Genomic DNA, 19,167 nt, shown 5'->3' on the forward strand with positions numbered 1-19,167 from the left:
TTTTCTGAAGGCCCTGATAGTTCCCCTCTGTTTACAAGAGAAAAACATACCAATGGACATTGAAAAACTGGAAAAGAAAGTGTGCATGTATATTATTATTATTATTGGCTGGCTTTTTTCATGATATCAGATATATTCCATTCAGCTAGCATGATATGGAACTCCTCTTCAACTTGTTCAGTATCATGCTAGCTGAATGCAATATATCTGATATACCACTCAGCGCCAGCCAATATTATTTAAATATGTCACTAAGAACTGCAGTTTATTTTTTTCGTGGTCCAGTTTCCATCAAATTGTGCGCTCTGATTGGCTCATGAGCAGTCCAGAATCCTACGATCCGGACCCTGGTTACGGACCTTTGGTGACTCGCTCGTTCACAACAACAACAAATATAGTAGCAATTTTTTGTCAACATTTTTGTCACCTAGATCAGGGAAGTAATCTAGATCAAGTTTTCTTTTCGGAAAATTCCGAGCTGATGTAGCTTGTCAAACAGGTTTTTGACGAGCTTGTAGCAGGTTTGTTCTAAATATGGTTTCCCTTTCGGGCGCTCTCGTTTTCTGTTAGAATTTGGTAAAGAAAAAAATAAATATATTACTTACCAGCTTAAGGTCAGTCCGTATCGTGAAATACCATGACCGAGTTCTTGAAAATACTGACCGAGGCCTCTGGGCCGAGGTCAGTATTTTCAAGGTCACGGACCTCCCAGCTGGTAAATAATATGTATGTATTTTGTTTGAAAAATGTGAGTTTTTCAACACAAGAAGGTAAACTTCATATTTTCAAGCCAGCGTGTGATTTTTCTTTTATTATATAGACATATTCACAAACAATGTACCCAAATTTATCTAAACAATTCATCAATTTCCTCATGAGTGACATATAGAGAAACGTGTCGCGGTTGCCGTCTGGATGTAGTTCGTATGAAAAAATACGAGTGGCATATTTCCCAGTAAAACACTCGTGTCCAGATAATATTTGAAATTATCGGGCATTATAATTTTATATGGTCAAAAGTCAAGCACCAGTAAGTTGAGTGTTGTACAGATGCAAACAGCAATATACACTATATGGCTAAAAGTACATGGGCACTTGCTCATTACACCAATATGTGGTTGTTCCCCAAACTGTTGGAAGGACACATTTGTCAGAAATGTCTGTGACTACTGTGGAATTAAAATTTCCTTTTACTGGAACCAAGAGGCCCAAATGGTGCCCCTTTGCACAAAGCAAGGTCCATGAAGACATGGTTTGCCAAGGGTGGAGTAGAAGAACATGATTGGCCTGTACAGTGCCCTGACCTGAACCCCACCGAACACCTCTGGGATGAATTAGAGTGCCCAGTGCATGCTTATTTACTAGGGCTGTAACAATATGCAAATCGAAATCGCGATACGCAGAGCCACGATCCGTATCACGATACAAGAAGGCAGAATCGCGGTACACCCTTTCAAACTTCTCCTCAGCCCAAAAACAGAGGCGCTTCCAAACTTCAATTTATGAATACTTTACTTTTTATTTAAATTACATTTTAAACTTGCTTAAATTACTTTTATTTTTTTTATATATCTATTAGTAAGTCGTTTTTTCGCCGACCTGCGACAATCTTCGGCGAGTCACGCAACGTCCACACTCGCCACTGGCAGAGCATTCATTTCTTTTAAGCGGTCGCCATTCTGGTTGCGACGCGGGGAGCGAATCTGTAAACAAGCAGCTCATTGGCTGGTTAGGTGTGCCACAAGCCAATCACAATCACTTGACCGGAAAGGCATGCAGTGTTGCCAGATTGGGCGGGTTTAGGTGCTTTTTGGCTGGTTTTGAACATATTTTGGGGTGGAAAACGTTAGCAATATCTGGCAACACTGAAGGCATGTCTGCTTGGGCGGAAGCCTTCTGCGGCAGTTACATTTTGACACGCGAGCAATGTTTCACCATAAAAATTCCGTAATTTCCATCTGTTTTCCGCGATCACAGAAAATCATTGGCCCTATGAGAGTGAGACAGTGAGAGAGCCACCCCCCCCACCCCCCACCCCCACCCCCCAAAAAAAAATCTTAACGGATTTACACGATTTGGAAAAATGACTTTTTCAGAACCGAAAAAAACAGAGCTTCCGGCTCAACAGTATTATTTTGAGAAATAAAACAGTCTTTGGATATACATTTGTTCATTTTTGCATACATATTACTCATTCTCTGCAGTGGTCTGAATTATTTGTTATTAAATAGTTAATGTAAGTAAGTAAATTTTAATAAGTCAAATTTACTACTTTTAAAAAAACATTTTTAAAAAAATCGTGGGTCAAAAATCGTGATATGAATCGAATCGTGAGTTGGGTGTATCGTTACAGCCCTATTATTTACAGTACCAGAGGTGGTGTGGGTTCCTTTGTGTCCGGAGCCTATACTGGGAACACTGGGCATGTGGCACATTTACACCCTAAATGGGATGCCATTCGATTTTAGCCTGTTTACCCACAGATTATTTTGGGAGGTAGAAGGAAATCAGAGAATTTGGAAGAAACCCACATGGACACAAAAAACATTCACAGGATTAGTCCATATATCCTGAATGCGTGAGGCAGAGCGGTTGCCCGGTACATCACTATACTGCTGTTGCATTGAATTAACTAGTGAAGCCAAAGCTAAAGTGTTGTGTGTGCAGTATTAGCTGCTGTTGAAACTGATGATGGTTCAGTTTTTGTTGATCCGTCGGTGGAAATCGTGTTATTGGCTTTGTTACTCTTTTGGTTCCGTAGGTGTTTGTGGAGATGTGGCTCCATCACTACTCTCTGGAGGTGTACCAAAAGCTGCAGTCTCCTCAGGTGAAGGTAAGAGCGTAGCATGGGTTTCGTCTTCACACTCTTTTTCTCCACCGCATGACTGGCCAACTGAGCACCTCCACCCTGCACCTGCGCTTTATATGAGGGCGGCGGGGTCGCTGCACGAGTCCTTCTCACACACCCACATACACTGTACTGTTTACTCCACTGCTGTCAGCTTGTTTTTGCCAATCACTTGGTGACTGTGGTTATGTTTAGCGCTTTAGACTCGTGTTTTTGTCTTTGCTTTGCTTGTAGAGTAGTCAGATTCCTTTAAAATGGGCAGGATGAAGCTACCTGTTGTGTAATTGGCTTCGAGTTGTGTGGCATGTGGTCCTGGGAATATGGAATCTTTTTTTTTTTTTTTTTTGCATGATGTCCTTAGTCTCTGCTTTGTCTTTTGGCTGTAAGCTTTTTCGCCTCCCTGGATTCAGAGCTGCTATGGTGGCTCTTATAGCATGGTGTAAGTCCGCTGTTAAGGTCAGAGTTTACCAAAATTAGCATGCCTCCAGTCAGCCCAAAACATGCTACACCTTCATATGCATTTTACTAAATACCACAGATGTATAGGTAATCAGCAGTTTACTAGAAAGTGCGTTGGTTGAATGCTTTTTTTTAATGTAGGAAATGTAAGTTGGCAACTGCCTTCATTATCATCTGTTTAAAAAAAAAATCAAGATGCAGCGTTTCCTTTTTTCTGTAATTATAGGCCATTTTAATATTGAACACACATTAGATTTGAATTTGTTCTCATAGGGGACACAAGAAGCAGCCCTTAATTATCAGGATTTTTTTTTTTGTATAAATTTGATTAAGCTTGTTGTGTGAAAAGGAAATTTGCATCTTACTAATTTTCATAGCATTGTGGTCAATATTGTTTTGTTTTGTTCTTTCTTTTCCATTTTGGTTCTTACTTTGTCCAACACTTTTTTCATTTCTTTTCTTGGATTGCACTCTTTCCCTTTTTTCTTTCTATTGTCATTTTCACCTTCCTCCTCGTTTCCTTTCTCCTCTCCTCCGTTGTGTGTTCCTCCTCCCCACTTTGTGATGGGTCCTTCAGCTGGCGTTGCTGCAGTACCGCCTCAATATGTCCAGCATGCTGTGCCAGCCCCCGGCCCCACCAGGCTCTGAGACCCTCCACACATACCAAGTACTTTTACCTTTTCGTTCGGGCTTCCTGGAGGTAAACCTAAGGGATTTTTTCCACTGCACTAACCACTTGTACCACTGAAACTTTTTTTTTTTTTCCCCAAGTATTGTTCTGGAATCGTTCTGAAAAATTAAAAGGTTCTGGAAGCTCAGTGAGAACATTATACATACTGTGATGCTCTACACATGTAGATACAGCAAAATCAAGTTCTAGATTAGTAGTAATAATGATGGTGATGATGATGCTTATTATTAAAGGCATCATATGGCTGCTTTCCTCACTAGGTGTCTAAACTTTTCGGTAAGGCGCCATAACACCAAGCATCTTTTATGTTATTAGCTAATTAACAATTATTTCACAAAATCGAATCATACATGAGCTAGTAGCCGATGAGGCACATGGCACCGAGTTGGCTATCAGCCATGTACGACGAGATTGTGGATAAAAATTATTCCACTCATTCACTGGATTTTGAGAAACAGAGGTTTTTTGTTGTTGTTTTTTTGCACAAATTCGATAAATAAAAACTTAGGACAATTTCTGCTTAACAAACCAGTGAAACGACAGTAGCAATTTGTGAAAAATGCTATAGTAATAATTCTTGAAAAAAATAAAAAAAAAAGGATATGTTCTTACCATCTAATACATTAATTTGTGGGGGGTTGTTTTCGAGTAGAATTTTTATTTCGTCCTCTGTTGGTTCAGTAACACTCGGCCATTTTTGTTTTTCTCTCCTCCCAGTATACAAGTATGAGCTGATAGCCTAGTAATAGAGTAGCCAATCAGAGTGCGCAATTGATCATATCCAGTGAATGTGGATAGAATAATATTAGATATTCTAGACTAATCCGGTCACAAGGTGGAGGTCAATTTGAGGAAAACCAAAAATGGAGGTCAGAGTACTGGTGTTCTCAGAAATGATGGGAACTGTAAATCTGAGAATTTGGAGAAAACATGTCTATAAACCTTTCTGATTCCATATTTACCTCTCTCAGCAAAAATAACTTGTTCGTTTTGATCTTCTGGTTCTCATTTGAACTTATTGATTAAGAATCAAATGTTTCATTAGTAAAAAAAAAAAAAAATTATATATATATATATATATATATATATATATATATATATATATGAGTGATTCCACGCTTATGGGTACTGAAATGGGGACATGAACTTATTTTTAAAAATGCACCTAAAACCATTTCTTTTTTTTACCATCAGGTCACAAAACATGTAATCTTTAATGAATGATATGTTAAAAGATAACTTTAATTTTCTGAGATGTAATAAAAACATATTTATATGCCAAAGTCAGAAGGTAACAGAAGTGTTGTGGACATATATATTCTCAATTTTAACAATGTAGAATTACTTTTTGAAACATAGGAAGGTGATGTTTTAGCAAATATAATTAATAAACATGTGTAGTAGAATAAACATACACATTCTTTCAATAAGATTAACATGGTATATAGCTAGATTGTAATTAATTTGTAACAGACGCGAGATGGACAATCGTAACAGAAGTAATGTAACAGACATCATTTTGGAACTCATAGGCTTGACTTTGGCATATAAATATGTTTTTATTACATCTCAGAAAATTAAAGTTATCTTTTAACATATCATTCATTAAAGATTACATGTTTTGTGACCTGATGGTAAAAAAAGAAATGGTTTTAGGTGAATAAGTTCAGTACCCATAAGCATGGAATCACTCTCATATATATAATTTTAAGGCACACACACTTGTTTTTTTGGATTATATGGAGTGCAAATACATTATCGATAGCAAGTGTCCATGTACTTTTTTTTTTTTTTTAATTCATCAGCAATCAACTGAAATTAAAATAATTGATTATTTTATTATCGGGAAAAAATATCAAAATCAGTAATTCTAGTGCAGTCAGTGTGAGGAGATTGAACCTAGAAACAGTGGTGTTTGCTCATGTTTTGGGTCGGTGCTTGTTTTGGGATGTGCAGTGGAAAAACCTCTTAAGTGAGCAGATAGCTCAGGGGTCCTGGCAGAAGAGTGTGGGGTAGTGTTCTATTAGTTCATGAGGAATAGTTCAGATTTATTGGTGTGTATATGGTTGCTGTGTAGGCATGTGCAGTGGGAAATCATAACCAAGGTGTCACATCAAAGAAAAGTACAAAACTTTTCTTGTAGCTCATTTCTCTCTTTAAAGAGCATGCTCATTTTATTTGCAGTGTGTTGGTTTTAACACGTCTTATGTGTTTGTCATTTGTGCTCAATGTTTCTTCTGACTATATGCACAAACAAAACTACACTTTATGCATTTATACTGCCTAAAAAGGTATTTTGTCTCCGATTAAACAAATTCATGTTAACATGGTAATTTCTTTTCACTGTTTTACTGTGTTCTAGTGCAAATGAGTGTTTTGATGATGCAGTATAGTGAGCTGATGATTGATTTGTTTGTGCTGGTGGTGGTACCACCTTAGGAACCCTTCAGCCCCACGGAGGAACACGTTCTGGTGGTGCGTCTGCTCATCAAACACCTGCATGCTTTCTCCAACAGTCTGAAGCAGGAGCAGGCCTCCCCCTCTCCCTCCACCCACTCGCATGCCAGCCCTCTCGAGGAGTTCAAGAGGTGAACTTATCAGCCAGCTTCCACCGACTCAACGCGACTCTGACGCATGCAGCAAATATTAGTTAATAACATACACTATGTGGCCAAAAGTATGTGAACGCCCGACACACACACATGGTTCTTCCCCAAACTGTTGCAACAAAGTTGGAACTCAACTTTGTCGTTCTTCTACATGCGCAGTATACAGAAGAACTGTCATTCTCAATGGACTGAGGTGCTTAGACAGTGCAAACAAGTATCGGGACAAAACAGTGAACATTAAATAACACGAGCTAAGGCAGGTGTGACGTAGAGATGTAAAAATAGTGTTAATGCACAGTTTCGGTGGTGTTTACATTAGACCGTATCAGCGGATCATCAGATTAACGTTTTTAAAACGATTCGCGTGCACACAGCAACGCCAATACACGGATACGCTCGGCTCCGCACAGGCATCCTGCGCTCCAAATCACTCCGCCCTGAACAGCGAGTGCCCTCTGGAGGGTGCGCACTCCGGCCCTGCGCAGCTCACAGAGCGCGCGAGTGAAGCGCACGAGCAGTGATTCGGGACAAATAGCAGGAAGTGAAAGTCTGCGCCGTTTTTCAGCAGTCGCGTCACATGACCAACGTGGCATGACCAACGCCAGCGAATCAGGAAGGTGGATATCACAGTGACGTTGTCCAATGACGACGTCAGCTAGAGCTCAGCACAGCGTATCCGCGTTCCTCAATGTTTACACAGCACCGGATCAGATACGTAATGGATTGAATACGTGGGCCCTGGCGGATTCAAGTTGTTCCGAATGTGGAGTCGTTTCCCGGCGTTTTAATGTGAACGGACAGTGCATCCGCGACGACAACGAGACGGATACGGTCTAATGTAAACACCACCTTAGTGACTGTGCAGTTGTGTGTTAAATGTCCATCGTGCAGTCTGTGTATAGAATGTACATTGTCCTTCTGTTAAGTGACAGAGCACAGACACTTGGAATGTCTATTTTGTGTACGGTGTGGGATGGGGAGATGGGTTGTTATGGGAGTGAGGTGTCAGGTGGCACCAAGGCGTTCTGGGGGAAGAAGTTGTTGCAGAACCTTGCAGTGCAGATCCTGATGCTGCGGAACCTCCTGCCTGATGGCAGAGGAACAGACAGACTGTGGGAGGGGTGACAGGGACCCTTCACAATGCCAGAGGCTCTGCCTACACAGCGTGCCTAGATGATGTCCTGGATGGAGGGGAGGGAGACCCCTATAATCCTCTCAGCTCTCCTCGCTATGCACTGTGTAGGGTCTTTATGTTCCAGTGTTTTCGAGTTCCCGAACCACACAGTGATGCAGCTGGCTAAGATACTCTGCACAGTTCCTCCGTAGAAGGTTGTGAGGATGGATGGCGGAATGCTGGCTCTCTTCAGCCTCTGCAGGAAGTGAGGACATTGTCGTGCTGCCTTCACAGCAGAGTTGGTGTTGATTGACCAGATGAGGTCGTCAGAAATGTGCATGCCAAGATGCTTGGTGCTTCTGACCCTCTTCGGAAATCAACTACAGTCTCTTGTTTTGTCTACATTGAGAGACAGATTGTCATACCAGCTCACCAATTCTTCTACCTTCTGTCTGTATGGCGTTTGATTGTCGTTGCTAATGAGGCCCACTACTGTCGTGTCATCAGCGAACTTGACAATGAAGTTGGATTCTGACTTGGCCATGCAGCAGTGGGCGGAGCACGCATTCTTTGGGGGGCACCTGTGCTCAGAGTGATGGTGCCTGATGTTCTGCTGCCAATGTGCACTGACTGCAGTCTCTGTCAGGAAGTCTAGAATCAAGTCCACAATTGTGTAGAATGTCTTTGAATGCTGCAGTATTACAATTTCCCTTCACTGGAACCAAGAGGCCCAAACCTGTTCAAGCATGACAATGCCTCGTGCGCAAATCAAACTCCATAAAGACGTGGTTTGCCACGGTTGGAGCAGAGGAAATTGAATAGCTGCACAGAGCCCTGACCTTACTAATGCTTGTGTGTCTGAATGAGCAAATCCCCATAGCCATGCTCCAAAATCTAGTGTAAAGCTTTCCCAGAAGAGTGAGAAAACATGACCGCGAATGGGCTGTTCAGAAAGCACATACGAGTGTAATGGTCAGGTATCCACAAACTTTTGGCCATATAGTGAAGCATCTTGATGTTAAATTCATATTGGCCATCACTCATCGTCATCGTCGTTACTGCCAAACCTGAACTGGGCTTGAGGCGAACCATGTTTGGTTGACTTGGCCAGGATTGCAGCAGTAGGGTAGCCAGTTCCTTTCTGTGCACTCTCACACACATTCACACCTATGGGCAATTTGGAGTAGCCTGTTAAAGTGCATATTCTGGACCAATTTCGTTTTTTTTTTTTTTAAATATGAAAATATGTCCCTTTACACACTCATCCAGAAGGGTAATTTTGCACAAGGCCATCTGTCTACAGCAGAAAAAAATAAAATAAAACGTGTCTGGAAAAATCCCAAGGGAGTCTGGAGCCAGATTCGTGACGTCACCTGCGGAAGCGCCAGCAGGCTGCACAAGCTTTGCGCAATCTCAGTGCACAGCCTGTGTAGACCAAGCGCTCCCATTTCTCTCTCATTGTCCGGTCTTTTGGGAAACGATGAGTACTAATCCCATCAAGATTGGTGTTGCTACACCCTCCTACGATACATCTGTTAACCATTTTAATAATTACGCGATAACGTTGAAGAAATTTGCAGAAAACCACCAGGTCGTTTTCTCATAAACAAACCAGCGCTGGCGTAGGATTCAGAGGGAGGCGTCCCGCACGTGACGTCATGAAAATCAGTGTTTGCCGGGAAATCCAAATGCCAAGTTTTTTCAGAGGCGGACCAATTCGCCTTAAATGGCTTGATTTCAACTGAATTTTTCTGGTATTGCGCAAGGTAAAAAAATTGCAGAGAATGCAAAATGTTACAGATATTTGACTGAAGTTTAATATAAAATAGGAGAATTACATTGATCTTGCTCCTGAATTTACCCGTGATATGCACTTTAACCTAACCTGCATGTCTCTGGACTGTGGGGGAAACCGGAGCACCCGGAGGAAACCCACGCAGACACGGGGAGAACATGCAAACTCCACACAGAAAGGCCCTTGTCTGACCATCGCTAATGGCTTAATATTGCTAACTTAACTAGCCAGATGGCTCGGCATGTAAACTAGCTCGTCTTTTTAGTAGACTTAACTAGTAAGTAGCCTGTCCCAGCATTCTTTGTTTGCAATAGACATCACTTCCAGTAGTGATCCGCCTCGTTACATGTTCAGATTGCCAGCTGATGGGCAGGCAGCGTATTTGTTTGCAGTAGTTTCTTGTGTTTCACCTCCAAATATGCCAGATTGTTGCTCTGTATTTGGATGTTCAAACCGAGAAAAAGACGAAAGGTATAACGGGATACCAAAAGATGTCACGCACAAAGGTGAAAGAACAAAAAATCTCAAAGACGCCGTGAAAAATGGCTCGCAAACCTTTCACTGTGTGTTTGAAAGGAATCAGGAGTCCACATGCTTGTGTTTGCAGCATTTTGTTAAAGGTATGTACATCAACTTTTAGAATTTTTGATCTTGGATACATAATGTTAAATGAGTTTTCTTACGTTTTGGATGTCTTAAAACAAACCATTGATGAAACGAATCGCATACTACAGCTTACATTACTTACCCTCGCAAAAAATAAGAAGATTATTGTCCTTTAGAAGTCTTATTCCAATGGCATGAACCCAGCCACAAATAAAAGTTATAGGCTTCAAGACTTTTTGAAAGCTTTCATTTGATTCTTTGTGTAAATGTTTGGACTACTAGATAGTTGAGAATGTCCGGAAACTCTGTTTGGAAAGTTATTGAAATTGCCTGAAAAGTCTTTTTTATTATTTTTTTAAACCGTAGGGGTCCAATCCATCGCGTGCATATAAATCCCCCCTCCCCCCCCAAAAAAAAATCTTGATTTTGCTTTTGGTTCTAGTCAGTTAACATGGTCAGATGTAGAATGTTTTCCACAACATGACTATGGACGCGTACTTTGCTTGGACGCCATCTTTTGATTGTTACCCATCACTTGGAAACTGGAATTGAACCAAGAGGCAAAAAGTCACATGATTGCAAGCAAAGAATTGCCTATTAAAGGGCTGATGACACGAACATGACTATGCAATTTCTTAAACTATACAACATGGCAAACGTTAGATTTTTGTTATAATTACGTGAAAAGAAGCTGTTGTTACGCGAATATCCAACTTTTAATTGCACAGCGCAAGAAAACTGGGTCCGTGGCTCGCGGCCATGTTGTGACGTCAGCGGGAGAACACGCTGCGGTTCACTGGCTGTTCTACTCTGGTTCTACTCAATGGAAACGGCGCATGAAAACGCCGGTGAACTCTCTAGTGCTAGCTCTTCCTCTTCTGGGAGTCTAGAATTGTGTTGATCTCTTCCAAATAGAATCTATGATAGCCTACCCTCTTTACCCTTTGCCTCTCGTTGCTAGGCGGCAGTTACATGAAAGCCGCAAGCTTTCACAAGCAAATACATGACTGATATCACGCCGACTTTATGATTACATTTATGATTATCATGTAGAATCTATAGCTCTACGTACCTTTTATCTTATGTCGTTTCACAACACGTTCTGACAGGAGGACTGTCTTTGGATCTGGCATAGCTACTAGTAGACCCCTCCGGAATACTGGCAGTGTTGCCAGATTGGGAGGTTTCCCGCCCAGTTGGGCGGTTTCAAGTGCATTTTGGTGGGTTTTGAACATATTTTGGGCTGGAAAACTTCAGCAGTATCTGGTAACAGATCTGGCAACAGATACTGCTGATGTTTTCCAGCCCAAAATATGTTCAAAACCCACCAAAATGCACTTGAAACCGCCCAACTGGGCGGGAAACCTCCCAATCTGGCAACACTGTGTAGGCACTGCTGATGGTAGTAACACACGTTTGTGCTGAACTGAACACCCAAGAGATTCTTTTAAGCTGGGAAGGGTGTCAAAACAATCCAAATCGAAGTGTTCAGAGCACAGGACGGATGTTGGTGAGGGCTCCCACTTGTCACGAGTGCGCCTGACTTGCTTCACCCACTTTGCATGCAGCTCGGGATCTCTGGGAAACTTGAATAAACTTTACCCCATCCTTGTGGGTTTTGGAGCAAAAGCCGGCAACACAACGCGAAGGCATAATAAATATATATATATATATATATATATATATATATATATATATATATATATATATATATATATATATATATATGTAATGTCTAATAAAAATACTAATAATGATAAACTGAACACCTGTCGCATCAACAACAAACTGGTAAGTTAGGAGGAAGGTTCTTTCGCTGACGTCATATAGCTCCTCCTTCGTCTCCTGGGTGCTGCAGCCCCGCCAAATTTGCCCAAATAGCCGCGTTTTTTATCATAACTTGTAAAATAGGCACCTTCGTGAATTAATATATGGATCATCGGGAATTACTTTATATGTTATAAAACATCGCCAAAGATGTCAAAACGTGTCATCAGCTGAAATATGAAAGGAAGGCTTTTTTGTGTTTGCCTTAACTGTGAAGTGGAAAGTCGGAGCTTGGACTTCCTTGAAAGCTTGTCTTTTGTTTGCTCTGGCTTAGCACCAAAAGCTCATGAACTAGCAACAAGTCAGCCAGCTAACTTGATTTGACCAGTGAGAACATTCACGATGTATCCAAGTTCTCACCACAGTAAAGTGTGTGGTCAGTGTTATAACTTTAACCCACTGTGTCTGGATGTTAATTAATCTAAAGCAAATACAACTATAAGTTCATTTAAACGAAGAGAAGTGGAACTGTTATTTACTGTTATGGCTGCTCACACCATTATTTTTATATGACATCATGTGCTGAACTCAGGGTTTGGGACACCTTTCTGACATTCCGAGTAGGAATTCTAATTTGAAGGCACAATTTCTTTTATTTTTCTTAAAGGTAGACTGCCTTTCAGATTTTAAGTGTAGGTCGTAAAAAAAAATCCCTGACATCCAGGTATTTTTGTTAATGGACTGAAAGCAACTGAATTCAAATCACAGACTTCAGGGTTGTTTTTTTTTAATAGAACAATTAATGAATTTAGGCCCACATGGCCCCAAATTCTTTTTTTTTTTTTTCCTTCTTCACCATGACCCAATTCAAGATACTATGTCATGCATCACGTGGTGAACTTTCCCTGTTCGCGCAAGGCATTATGGGATACAAATTTGGAATGGGAGAGAAAAGTGGAGGACGCAAGTGTGCGAATGAAACGTGAAAGACCGACTACAGTAGCAAAGCAAGAAGAAAAGGCATTATGTTGCAAAGGAAAGGAAACACAGGACCAAACTAATAAATACTGGCGGTTGGCAAGCACCTCGGTGCGATCAGCTGTTTGTTTAGTGATAATGATGTAACTGTGTCAGTGCACGGTCAAAGGTAAACCTGCGCACACGGACTTCCTCTGTCTGCTTGACTGCACGAAGCGAGCGATTTCATGCATATTATTTGCTCGGGAATGCCCGCAAATGAAATAACTTCCCAGCCACTGAATGGCCTGATTATTTTGTGAGGTATTACAGAAAAAAACATGTATCACACTGACCAAATTTTAGAGGGAGCTAAATTTTACCGATTTTAAGAAATCGAAAGGCCGTCTCGCTTTAAGCAAAGGCTGGAAATTCTTAGTTACGAGCTTTAATTGAACACATTTTTCTCTTTTTGAAGTAGCTGAGATAATCTTGTATTGCTTCTTTATCTTTCCTCCTTCCCACAGGGTGGTGGTACAGAGGTTTGTCCAGCAGAAGCTGTATGTCTTCCTGCAGCACTGTTTTGGTCACTGGCCTCTTGATGCTTCATTCAGAGCGGTAGGCATTTCCAACATGTGATACAGTAGGAATTTTGGGGGTTTTCCCTTAAATTTTAATGTTTTACAATCCATTAGATCTATGAAGATAAAGTAATAGTTACAGGGGGAACAGGCTAAAATCTAGAATGTTCTGTTCATATTATTAAATAATTTTCCTCCACTTTATATGACAGTGGTGCTACTGGGACAAAGCCTTGGTCACTTGTTGGCTACGTTAGCTTCATTAGTTGAACACTTTTTTTTTTTTTCTTTTTGCAGTAGCTGAGAGAATCTTGTACTGCTTCATTGATTGCACTGCTAAACTAAAGATTTGTACATTTTGGGTTATGATTACCCCTAAAGGTGATGCGAGTAAGAAGTGGTCACCTGAAGAATTCATACTGCACGCTTCAAACAAATAGGGGGCAGTATGTCACAAGCTATTTGGAGTGTCAACAGCTATAAAAAAACACAAAGAAATGTACAGTCCCCCTTCCTCTTCCCACTGAACACACCACCACCCCTTCATGTACCCCATTCCCACTCACAGTGAAAACCATGTATTTAACCCTCTGGGGTCTGAGGGTATTTTCTGACGCACTAATGATTTTGGTATGCTCTTATTTTGTCAATTTCAACAAATTTATAGCCTGGCAAGCCAGACTAAATGTGAATATTTAGTCTGGCCTCGATCCGTAGACATTTCCGAAGCGGGTAGGAGGAACAAACCGCTGTCTTTCAAACTGTCTCTGTGCGTATAGGCCAACGCTCTGACCAATCAGCGCAACAGTGACTGTGACATAGCCAGAGCGACAGAAAGCAGTGGGGGAGGCCTTGAAATTAAATAATTTTTCAAAATGCGTATTAATTAATAAACAGGTTCTAGATATTAAGAAGTTTGGAGATAATGACCACAAGTTTGGAGTCTGTACCACATACACATTTTTTTCCAAGTGTTTTTCAAGGGTTTGCTTAAACTGTTTTTGAGAGTTTTTATTTAGTGGTGTTTGGTGAAATAATTTCCCTTAAATTTAAAATAACGGGAAAATAAGAAACAATCAAAAAGTAATGTTTCAAAGCTGTTTATTAATTCTTCGTACTGCACAAACTAGCCCATCCTTTTGGCTATGAGCGGAGCCAGCTGGTAGATCAGACTTTTGCCATAGCCGGTCGGCAAAACAGCGAAAATGTCCTTCTTGAAAAGGAATGAGCGGAGAGCCTCTTCCTGCTCATGTTTCAACGAAAACTCCAAGTCTAATGGTGATGATACACGGGGCAACTTTTTGGGCAATGTTGCCGAGCAATGTTGCTGGCAGCGGGCAACTAGGTGAGACACAGGGCAACTTTTCAGGGCAACTAACAATGGGCAACAACAGTTAGCAATGGCAGTTTACAGTTAGCTAAAAAAAAATCGATGTCTTAATTTTTGCTGTGACCATTTAATCAAGCTGTCTGTTGTTTTTTAGAGCTTTGGTGAGGTAAATTCCTCCATATAGAATATTAAAATAACTTACCGGCGTAAAAACAGATGAGGAGTCTCTCCATCCCTTCACTCCACTGACACTGAGCGGCCGCCATATTTGTTTGAAATTTATGATCCGAACCTCACCGGAGGTCACATGACTCGATACTCGTGTTCTGATTGGCTTATCTCAAAAAGTTGCCAGAGATTATCAAAACCATTCAGAAAGAAACAATGTTGCCCAATCTCAATAGAAAAGAGTCAAAACGCAATTGCTCGGCAACATTGCTCGGCAACATTGCCCAAAAAGTTGCCCCGTGTATCATCACCATAATTCTTCTAAAACTGATTCCAAAGCGGAGTCAAACGCGCGCTGTTCAATAGCCCGAAGCCATTTTTCCTGTTGCGCTTTCTCCAGCGTTGCGCAGCCTTGTCGTCACTCCTGCAAAAGCCCGCCCAAAGAATCCAAATAAAAACCTTGCGTTGTGATTGGCGGGCACGATTTGATGCCCAGGGTGTTTTTGTTTATATGGTGCAAGGCTAGACCCACTCGTAGGCAAAAATATTTTTGGCCGCTAGGCGGTTGGGTCTAGTTTACTAGGCTAACATATTTAAGCAGTATTTTCAAAGTCATATGTTTGAGGTGTTTCTCTCCCCCCCCCCCCCCCCCATTCAGCACAAGTTCAGCTACAATAATATCTATGTAGTATGTATGTCATGATTGTACTTTAAAAAAAAAAAAAAAACAGATAAAGGAAGATGATGTAAAAAGCAGTTTTAGACCGGTGTTGGAATCTGTGAAAAAGCATGACCTTACCCATTGTGACAAACCGTTTTGATCACTTAAGGTGATTCTGTTCAGTCTTAGGAATGTATCAAGCACAAAAACTTAAATCTGCTCCATTGATTTGGACAGTTACCTGGCCATCAAAAAATATATGTCCTATTGTTTTAGGATAAAGGGTTGGCAGTGGGAGGGGTAAAAAAAAAAAATTCCATTCAATGAGAAGAGTGAAAACCCCTCCCACTGCCAGCTCTTAATCCCATCAGGTCAAGTGACCAAAATGGTTCGTCACAATGAGTAAGGTACCAACATGTTCTAAAAATGCTTTTTACAACATCTTTGTTTATCTGTTTTTTGTTTTGTTTTTTTAAAGTACAATCGTTATAGATGAAAGTCTTCCGGATTTACCTGGAAATCCGGATATTTGACAAAACTCTTGAAAATCTCCAGTTTCCTGAATGGAGAAATTTATTTTTTGGATTTTTTGCGTTCCTAGATGTGGTGTAATACTTCTCATCGTCCTTGCATGGGCGCAGTCCTTAAATAGCCCAAACATAGTTCATTGATTAAAGACAGGTGTTCTTTGTTAACGGCGTGCGTGCCGGAGTTCGTTAGGTGTGCGTGCCCAAGGCGCGCATTCAGGTGCACCTTCAGGTGCATGAGCTAAAGCTGGGCATACACTGTGCGATTTTTTTTTTTTTCTTTTCTTTCTTCTTCAATCGCAGTATTCAGCTGCTGCTCACACTGTACGAGTGAATCACAGGGGTAAACAGCACGCAGCTTACGATTCCTGTTCTCACACTATACGATGCGATGCTTGGATGCGATGCTCAGGATTTCAAACAGGTTTGATTTTCATCCGATCGATCGGGAGGAGGTCGTGAGGTGTTAATCGCTTGTCGTTACCCCATGTACAGTATACTACACGATCCGAGACGCACGATTGAGCCAAAACTCGGCCCGATCTCCAAAATAGTCACACGAGTGAAAATCGTGTCAAAATCGGGCCAAAAATCGCACAGTGTATGCCCAGCTTAAGGTGCGCAGGACTGACACCGTTCTGCGCAAGTGCAACACAATCGCACTAGAAAGCATGTTCAAGCTGCCAGTGTAGCTGCAGTCTTTTTAGTTGTGAATTATGAGTATTTCCTTGTGTTAATAATTCGCTATGTCAAAACAAGCAAAACTTTCCTCCTTCTTTCGACGTGAAGAGAGGTAAGCAATTTATTATACATTTTTTCCCATCAAAGTTGCATTTTGTGGCTTCGAAGCTAAGTTTTAGTGCCGTATCAAGAAAACATGGAAGAAACAGCAATAATGGAAGAGCCCGTTTCTAAGCTGCCTAAAACTAGCAATGGTAATTATTTTTTGTTACATAATGTACTCAGGCTGCCAGTCAGTGTGTGACAGAGATACATACACACACACCCTGAAAAATCCTAGCTACACCCCTGATTTATATGAGAAATGTGGTATTCATTGGTGTTTAAATTTACAGACAATATGAACTAATGTGAACAATTGGCTTCAACTCGCATAAATCTGAATTGGAAATGTTTAGTTCACTTTAGCTTCTGCAAACGCACAACTCTACTAAAAGATTGATAAACGAGGCTCAGTGTCCCCAACACTGAAACCTGAAAGCCTTAGAAACTCTAACAGACCTTTACTTTTTAACAGCACTGTTTTGGGATTTTGCTGAGTTTACCTTCAACTGTCTGATTTTTTCAAAGTAATGAACTGTGTCGCAGGAAAATCACCGCGTTTTCTAAATGCACTCCTGAAAATTACTCATTAACTAGGGGAATTAAATTTGATATTTTTGACATGTTAATCATTAATGTACATGAAAGAAAAAGGCTTAAAAGTTATAACTTGTTTTAGTGAAAATAAGTACTAGAATGCAGGGTTTTGCGTGTTATTAAAAATTTTTCGGGGGACGTTGCCCCCCCCCAATCTTAGTTTGACTTTCAAAAGTTCAGGATTTTTTTTCTTTGCTCCACTTTCATCTGTAAATCGTGACATACATACTACATGGATGTTATTGTCACTGAATACAAAAAAAAAAGTCATCTGACTTTGAAAATACTGCTTAGATTTGTTGAAATTGACATCAGAGTATGTCAAAATCATTAGTGCCAGAAGAAGAAGAGAGAGCAAACAAGCGCCGGTGCGCATTTTGTTCGCTCAAGAAGCACGCAAAGATTACACAGGAAATTTGCCTGAGTAAAATTTACTCAAATTGAAGAAAATTTTACTCTATGCCAGATAACATTTTGTCCCCCTCTGAAAAGAGTAAAAGTTACCTTGGAAAAACAGCTCTATCCAAAGAGTCAATTCAGTGTAATTATTTTACTTTGTGCGGTGGTATTTGACTATTCAGTGTGTCTTGAAATTAACTCTTGTACTATTTTATTCAGAGCCACAACAAACTCTCTTACTGTGTTACATAATTATTCTGTAATTTTACTCCCACTCCAAATCCAAATTTTACTCTCTCAACTCAAAATAGCCCTTTTTTTTGCGCAATAGAATTGCCAAACAAATTAATAGAAGACAGGGTTTATATCAGGCAGCAAGTAATAAGTGTCCAAAGTAAAAGCAGGGGTGGGTGTGTGTGTGTGGGGGTTTAAAGGGTATCGGGCCAGCATTTAAACATTGACAGTACAAGCCTGAATTATAATAACGCATACAAGTGGAGCCACCTGATTAGCTATCATAAGTCGTTTTGAGTGCTTAAAAGTCCAAAACCATCTCACGTTTTTTGCACATGGGCAACCAATATGTTGCCGAGGATGTGACGTCAAGTAGTTGATAGCCAGGTACTGGAAGTGAAGTGTAGCCGATGTAAACATGCTTGTTAGCCTGGATTTAGTCAGATGAAAGTTATCTTCAAGTCCGTATGAACAGCAGAGAAACGGGATATCTGTATGAACCTTGGAAAAAGGACTATCTGCACCTGGGAAATGATTTCAGCAGCACCTCATCAGATGAAATCGGTAGTGCTTTGTAAGTGCAAAGTCAGGAAGGCAGGTCAGAGGGTTTGGCAGCTATCTGGTGCTGATGTGGAAAGTGTGCCAAGCAGAAAACTGACACTGAATGTGTTTGAAAAGAGCACAAACTTTTATGTGATATACTACAGTCATTGAATTGTTTCACGGATAAACCCAGTTTGGAAATGTATGTTGCACACAAGACTGCACTGGAAATGGGCTATATACAGGTTATGATAGCCAGGCATGTGAGAGGACCACCACCAGATGGAGAACTCACAAATTGGTAAACAACCCATTATATGTAGAAACTCTGTGTCCACGTTAGCTATAAAGCCTGTTTGTGTGTGTGAATATAGGTATAGACCTGCAATGTGGCATAATAGTTTATATGGTCTATATGTAGACTAGTGACCGCTTAAAGCCGAGTGTGAATTTATAGCAGTGTGCAGTTCCATATTTATGAGAATATGGTAAAGCATC

General features: G+C 40.7%; 1 protein-coding gene across 4 annotated transcripts in view; it reads left to right on the plus strand.

Annotated features, from left to right (window-relative positions):
• Positions 1 to 19,167, plus strand: part of smpd4 (sphingomyelin phosphodiesterase 4) — a 99,638-nt gene that overhangs the window by 58,008 nt on the left and 22,463 nt on the right. For 3 of the 4 annotated variants that reach the window (XM_060935986.1, XM_060935988.1, XM_060935985.1), the window contains 4 exons: positions 2,762 to 2,833; positions 3,885 to 3,974; positions 6,438 to 6,586; positions 13,374 to 13,464. In XM_060935986.1, coding sequence (XP_060791969.1) covers positions 2,762 to 2,833; positions 3,885 to 3,974; positions 6,438 to 6,586; positions 13,374 to 13,464 — 402 coding nt within the window. The remainder of the gene's footprint in view (positions 1 to 2,761; positions 2,834 to 3,884; positions 3,975 to 6,437; positions 6,587 to 13,373; positions 13,465 to 19,167) is intronic. The other variant, XM_060935987.1, reaches the window with a different exon arrangement.

The sequence above is a fragment of the Neoarius graeffei genome, chromosome 12 (assembly GCF_027579695.1).
Source record: "Neoarius graeffei isolate fNeoGra1 chromosome 12, fNeoGra1.pri, whole genome shotgun sequence".
Classification (NCBI taxonomy): Eukaryota; Metazoa; Chordata; class Actinopteri; order Siluriformes; family Ariidae; genus Neoarius; species Neoarius graeffei.